This window comes from Cantharellus anzutake, assembly GCF_015039405.1.
Source record: "Cantharellus anzutake strain C23 chromosome Unknown EI90scaffold_94, whole genome shotgun sequence".
NCBI lineage: Eukaryota > Fungi > Basidiomycota > Agaricomycetes > Cantharellales > Hydnaceae > Cantharellus > Cantharellus anzutake.
In genome coordinates, this window is record NW_024067044.1 from 250,752 (window position 1) to 258,067 (window position 7,316).

A 7,316-nucleotide genomic window follows, 5' to 3' on the forward strand; every position below is an offset into this window, starting at 1 on the left:
CGGCAATTTTCCCGGTAGCAGTGCGGTCAGTTAGTAGAGCGACACGAGGATGTGCGTTCGCTTCCCTAGCGAGCGAGCGAGAGCACTTGCTAACTTTGACTGGGCTAAACTGGAAGGCTTGCCAACGTGATCTCTTCGTCCACCGTCACCAGGCTCGTATCAAGCATGCTCTGGTCCTGTGTTTATGAGCGCTGTTCCATCTTGGCTCCTGCCCAGACCCGGATGTTAGTGTGACGGTTCATCTAGTACTGTGTCGTAACGTGGTCCTCGGGGGAAGGAGCTGGTCATTCTCTCACCCATTTGATGAAAAATCGACCAACCAATTCTTACCCAGCTGCACGCGACTGCCCCGGAATTAAAGGAATCGAAATGAGCTTAATGCTGGAAGAACAACCCACCAAGCTTAGCTGGTTGCACTGGGTCATCGGTAAGATGGGATGCCTCTTAACTGGTCACCTTGTATGCTGGGCGGCCATTGGTGTGGTAATGTGAAGAGGCGGATGCTGGAGAGCTCCTCAATTCGAGCGCGACTCGGTAGTATGATAATATAGGGGCCTACTGACACAAAATAAAATACGATTGCATCCAACGTGCAGACTCGAACCAGACGGTTGACGGTTACGCGGTGGAGATCCGGGTTGACCGGTGGCTGGTGATACTCGAGAGGCGGAACATGATATAAGAAGCGAGTGACCGAGTAATTACAATGATCCGATTGGTAACCGGTGTGCTTCAGCGAGATTTCTAGTTGGGGCGCTACAAGCCAAGCTAGAGCTACGACAGTCCGAGACTCCACTTGCTGAAGATCTCCACCAGCAAGCCTCAAGGACTCCGGGAGGCCTCGTCTACCCGCAGTATAAGTCAGATCTAGTCATGACGATTCAAAGCAAGATACTAGACCGAGTGGGTAGCGGCTGCGGGAGATTGGAGGGAGACGTGTTGGAAAGAAAGTTGTTCATTGCACTGATTGAGACCTACTTCTCGTCTGGACAGTTTCATCTTCGCGCTGAACCTTAGAAGTTAAGAACCTGTTATCATGTGCCGGGCCCGGGCATCGTACAGTGCATTCCAGTAATGCTGCATAATCGCAATGCATACAGAGGTGGTGAGTTCATTTGGTCGCAATCGATGGGGGAAAATGTTGTTTTCTACTTAGGTGAACTGATGCAAAGATAAAGGCCATTTTATCCCCACTTTTGCTGATGCTAAACGAGGGAACTAAGAAACTTTAGGAGGTAACAACAAATCGCGCAATCCTGCATGGGTTAGAGAAATGTCAATGTCCGTGTTTGTCGCCTAGTAGTGGCCCACCTTTACGAAATATCCGTGCAATGTAAACCGTGTTTTCGCGTCGGCCACAAGGCTACTTGGCGAGAACTATTGCTGCAACACCGGGGGAATCCGAGTCAAATATTCGCAGAGCAAGAGGTGGGTTATAGATAATGGTTTTTACAAGAAGGTCCGAATCACTAACCAGAAGAGCAGGGAAGTGGTTATCTTTGAATATATCGACTGCCTCATATCAATGGAATCGGCTGTGATTCAAGATGATCCCAAATGAAGTCAATGCAGTTGAATCCGTAATATTGTAAGAGTAGATTCATGGATATCTATTCGTTGCATGAAGCACTTGTAGAGTAATGGATATGAGCGTTTTCGGGGTGGAGAATCGAAGCAATCCTTCTGAACCAAGTGTAAGCAGAAAGAAAGAACGGGTAACGAAGCGCAGGTCTGAGGCCCCTAAAACGCAAGTGAGCCTTGTAGGAAGTTAATAAATTGACGAGTTAGAGTATTGGTCGGTGCAAGGAACGCGAAAGCGGTCGCCGAAACGAAACGGAATGGTGCAAACGGGTTCAAGTAAAATTTCTGCCGCCATCTGCTTACGTACGCTAGCTGCCAGGCGCCCTGAATTGGGTTAGAGCTCAACAAATCAACGATTTTTCTGTGTATTCACCCGGATTGCGCACGTTCATTCTCGCATGGTGAAAACGACAAGGAGAGCACTCACCCGCACGGAGCGATACGGGTGGTTCGGCTAGGGAATAGATGAGATTGTTCCTACGTGAACGGGCCGCGGAAATTTGGGCAGTGTCGGGGCATTTCCGTCTCCTACCAGTAGAAGGGAGGGAGAACAGTGGGGAAAGATAATGTTCCGGAGCCATTGACCTCACACGCACGAGAGCGAGTGAGATCGCGGAATTGGAGATGCACCTCAGCAAGCTTTCACCTCCCCCGGGATATCACTTTTGAGGTGAGGAGACGAAACAATAGCCATGTGGCTGTCGTTAGCAGGCAGACTAACATGCTGTAGCCCTCCAACGCTCGAACGAGATGGATAGGAAGGTAAACGGAAGCAAGCGAGCATGGAAGGAACTTCCATTTACGGTGCTGAGTCGCCATATTCATATCTCTCACCTTCGCCTTATCCGTCATTGCAGATGAACGAAATTCGAGCAGGCGTCTCTCTGAGAAATAGCCATATTCCAGCTGGTGGTTGGGACGACATTCCGATTCTGGAGACTTTCTTAGACCTGGTCGCGGTAGGTAACCCCACCTCCTTGAAAAATGTGGAGCTGGTGCACGATGTTTATGCTCGTAACCGGGAAATATGCGTCAGCGTTCGGAGTCGAACCATGATTTATAGAGTCGCTCGTACTGGCACCAGACCCTCAACCATGCCAACAATGGGCACACAATGATTCATTTGCTGCATATGAGTCGGGGTCCCGCAGGCCTTTCGATTCTTACGACAAGCCGGATGTGTTCGATGTCCATCAGTCTGTTATGTGGCCTGAAGGTCAATGCCTCCATTGTTCACCGGAATGGAGGGGTAGAAGGAAATATGTCTCTCCATTCCAGTGAATTGGGGTTTGGATCTTCAGCAACTCCCATATTGGCCTGATGTCTATTGACAAAGTTCAGGCGTTCAGAAATGTAGCGCCGCACCAATTCCTTGAGAGCATCAGTGGCATTTACATCACACAACTACCACGTCAGGCAGCCTCCACCCTTGACAGGATTAGATAGGCGATGTCCGGTCGCGCAGGAAGTAGCGGGCCGAAGGGGTGGCTTGCAGCCAGTACGGTAAACGGGTACAGACTTGATATTGGGCGTCACTCGACGCGTGAGGATGCATGAACAGGAACGGGGGGCGCTTTCTGCAGCAAATGGGTCCCTAAAAATGTCAACTTCATGTGGCAGACGCAGTGAAAAGGTTATTGATATCGGCGTTTCCACCACTGATTTTGTAATGAACAGAAGCTGTTTGCGAACGCTAAAATTAAGCGCATAACGGAGGACACCTTTCTCAGTTATGGATTCAACGTGTATAAGCTGAGAAACAATCTCGCCACACAGGGGACTGGAAGCGCTAGCCACAAGATTTCCTATTCAAGAAATTTCCCCCAGCCAGACGCACACTTCTGCAATCGCTTAGTGCGGCTTTCCATTGGCGTGTTTTTCCTGTGCTTTGTGATGTCTGGTGTAGCTGCACCTTGTGGTTGTGGTTGTGCTTTCCCTGGGCACGTGGCGGACCCGGATTGGGGGTCCAATGTCCATCCATTCGGCGCAGGGCAGCCGGTGGGAACGAACCTTCCTCATTCATCACAATACCAGCTGATACTTAGGTAATCTTTGTTACATATCTCCGTTTTTTGGGTGGATTCCTGATGAGATGGGCTTGGTTCCTAAGTTTTCCGCAACGTTCGAATACCAGATCGCGAGCTTATCTCGCCCGTCCTCTTCCAATCGTTCAGCTCCGTATGAGCATTTCTCCACGCTCGCCGTCAACGGAATGATATGGTTCATGATCTGTGTCTCAAGAGGAATCCCTCAAAAAATCGGAGTTGACTGAATCGGCTGGGAAGATCTGGATCTCATTTACGAAATACCTAACAGCAGCTGAAGGGTCCATGTCGCATTTGTGGAGGCGTCGACTGGTGTTTTCTTTGCCACGAAGTGGCGTCGGCGACACGGTGCACCGTTACACTCTTCAGCGGTATATTCAGGAGTGCGGCAAATTTTGTGCCCCAGTGCAGCGATGGTTTCGGGGCATGACCTTGTCAGGGGTGCGCAAATTCTTCTACTATATAGAGTCAATTCGGCTAATAATCCACGAATAACCAATACACTGATGCATCACCTTGATAACCGGATCTTTCCTAGCCATCTTCCTAGCCAAAGAGTGAATATGTCTTCCCAACGGGCCTTCTCTCCCCCTCCTGGCATCGTCTTGTATCGTTCCCTGAACTCCTGCTCACGGAAATTGTTGCGGGAGGTTTTGAGAGCAATTTCGCGGTTGGACGAAGCCAAACGGTGCACTGGCTGACGAGAAATTTCGAAATTTGTGAAATATCAACTACGTATTCTGGGATCGTGTTCATATCGCTGGTTGGGATTTCGACGAAGAAAGTGGTCTAATTTGGAAGGTTTCATTCATTCTTGCAGCAGTCTGGAGCGTGGCCATCACAAAGAGAGGATTGAATAGATCTGAAAGGCATAAAAGCATGGTCTGAGCATTAGTTCTCCCCACCAGTTCCTTCTTCTCCCCCCCTCGCTCTCGGAACCCCGTCGCTACTCGCCTTTGCTGTCCTTGGATTGTCTCTCGACGCCTGGTTTGTGGCCATTCTGAACTCCTTTCACTCAATGGATGAAGGCCCTTGGCGTCCCACTCGTTGTCCACGTTGACGTTCCCCTTCCTGTACAAGTTCCCTGCCTATTACGCAACAACTCTGACGTTTGATGATCTCTGGGCTGTCGATCTTCGCTCACTGCACTTTGGCACCTTGGCCTTCTCATCGACCTGTGACCGTAGCTTCCATCTCTGTGCGGCCTTGCCGTGTCCGCTCGCTTCGTCAAGACCACTTATTGACCAGCTTCGCTTCTTTCCATCGTGACCATCGGATCAACTGTTACCTTCCTCCATGACAGCTTGGGATGGAGCCAATGTATTCTTGTCCGGGACTTCGAAGACTTGTTGTAATTGACTCCGACGCGCCTTGTGGATTCTATCGTCTAGGAAGCGAGCAACAACCAACTAAATCAAGTGCGAAGACGCATGGGGCCCTTTCAATCCGATGGATGCGCAACCGCAGAGCTTGCCAGTTCCTTTTTCCCTACGCCCTTGCTCCCGGAACTCTAGTCGTCACCATCCTTGCATCATCAATGTCTCGTTGGTAGCCACTCAAAACCTTTCCTTTCGCGACCTCAACACTATCGGATCCTGAGGCTGTGGGTTATATCACTTATGGTCACAGCTCTCATCTTCATGCAACCCGTCCACGTCTGCTTTGGCGAACTGCTTGTGGATCAGTTTTACCGGTCTACACATCCTGCTTTCCCTCTGTGACTGTTTGGGCTGCCGATGGACTCCGACGACCCGTTGCATACCTTATGGATTTAACGCACCTTGCAGGTTCCATAGACAGAGGGGAGTGGAACACAAAGCGGAGGCAAATTGAATACGGGAACCCATACACACCCTTTTCTATCCAATGGACGCACGGTGAGAAAGAACGACCCCCCTTCCTTTCTGCTCCACCATGTTTCTATCACTGTATGCTCTTGCCCCGGGCCGTTTCCCTTGAAGCTCTCAGACTTTCGGTTTGGAGTACCCCGTCGGCAGGCTTCTTTCTGTGTATTTCGTCTTGGATCTTTCCCTTCTTGTGTAGCTCATCGATCAGCGTTATACCCTATTTCTGGACCATACTTCCAACAAAAGCGGCGAACACATCACTTCCGTCATACGAATAGTACGTACCATGATTTTCTTTTAGCTAGCAAGCAATATTCATCGAATTCGTTCACGCAGCGGTATGTCCTGTTTATTTCGGGAGAGTGGGAGAGCACTTCAGCGGGACGCCCTCGTGGCGTTGGTATGGACATGTTCCCACTGGCGCTTGCGCCTGTTGTCCATGCCCCTTTCCTGTTGGAGTGGAACTGTGCGAGCCAGTTGGCTCGTATGGTATTCACCCGACAGGTTTGGCCGTAAGTACCATTTCCCCTCTCACATTGAGACTCACGCTGACATCCTTACATGTGCAGGAATATCTTATGTCGCCCTCATTGTTGGGCAAGGAGCAAATTTAATGGTAAGCCGATTAGGTCCACTCGTGTATTTTTCGCCACTAACATGGTTACGCCACTGGTGGGAGCTTCCCGTCGATTTGATAGCTCAGCTTCGCCATATGGTACGCTAGAAGCATGTTGACAGTTCTGGATCCGTGCTGGGATCCGTTCCAGTGTTTCACCTATCCTAGCAGACGTGGATCTATCCAGGTAGTTGTGTACAATATTACTTTTCATTGCACTGTTTACGAGAGACTGAGACGGCGCCTATTGAGCTCTGCGTTACTTCCTTTCGTCTATCTGGTATCCACCCAACAGGTTTGGCCGTAAGTATCATTTCCCCTCTCACATTGAGACTCATGCTGACATCCTTATATGTCCAGGGATAACTTACGTCGCCCTCATTGTTGGGCAAGGAGTAAATCTAATAGTAGGTCCACTCGTGTATTTTTTCGCCACTAACATTGGGTTACGCCACTGGCGGGAGCTCCCCTGCATTGGTTGATTTTATGGCTCAGCTCCCCCATATGGTGCGCTAGAAGCACGATAACTGTCCCTTTCTTATGCCTGGATTCGTGCTGAGTTTTGGTCCACCTGGTGAGGCAAACACACAACGAACGTTCCATATTCTATGCTGAGTCGGTGAAACACCGGGCAATTGTTGGTCTTCTATGTAGCCCCTTCTCATTTCCATTCTATTAGCCCTCAGTTCTCATTACACTATCCGCTAGAGACGCGATGTTTGCCTGCACCGCGCGTTCTTTCGTGTTTCACCTATCCTAGCAGACGTGTATTTATCCAGCGTGCTGCTAACAGACCTGAAAGGCCTCAACCTCGCAGCCGACACGAACGTACAATGTAAACTTATTGAAGTGTGCCAGTGCTTGCAGGGCCACTAGCATTAATGTCTTTGTAGCCTAGCTAAACATCTATGGACCGCCGAAACGACTCATGGAATCACGCAGCCGGCTTAGTGTAGGCAGGTTACCAGCCTCTATTGGAACACTTAGAGGCTTAGCGCTCGGCGAACATTCAGTTATGTGTCATCCATTAGACATCGAGCTGTTTTGGTTGCAACGCGTTGGAGAACTGCTTAGAGATGTTCCACCCGGCCTCGTTCATCAAGCGGATCAACGGATATGCAGGCCTCTATTGGAACAGACTCCTTGTCTGATTTGCCGAGGTTTATCCGCAGATCGAATTATATGACGAAAGCGGTTTAGGCTAGCACAGCCACCCAATGTTCCTAA

At 49.8% G+C, this 7,316-nt stretch overlaps 1 protein-coding gene across 1 annotated transcript; it reads right to left on the reverse strand.

The window, feature by feature from the left end:
- Positions 1-117: 117 nt before the first annotated feature.
- On the reverse strand, positions 118-1,006 carry EI90DRAFT_3082720 (uncharacterized protein). Its single transcript, XM_039062027.1, has 4 exons — positions 979-1,006; positions 901-914; positions 238-845; positions 118-168 (listed from the first exon to the last, which is right to left on the reverse strand). The coding sequence occupies exons 1-3, from the start codon at positions 997-999 to the stop codon at positions 422-424; spliced, it is 459 nt and encodes a 152-aa protein (XP_038909917.1). The 5' UTR covers positions 1,000-1,006; the 3' UTR covers positions 118-168; positions 238-421.
- Between the last annotated feature and the right edge of the window lie 6,310 nt (positions 1,007-7,316).

Coding starts and splice junctions, on each gene's coding strand:
- EI90DRAFT_3082720 (XM_039062027.1), bottom strand. CDS start 999: ATGAAACTGTCCAGACGAGAA.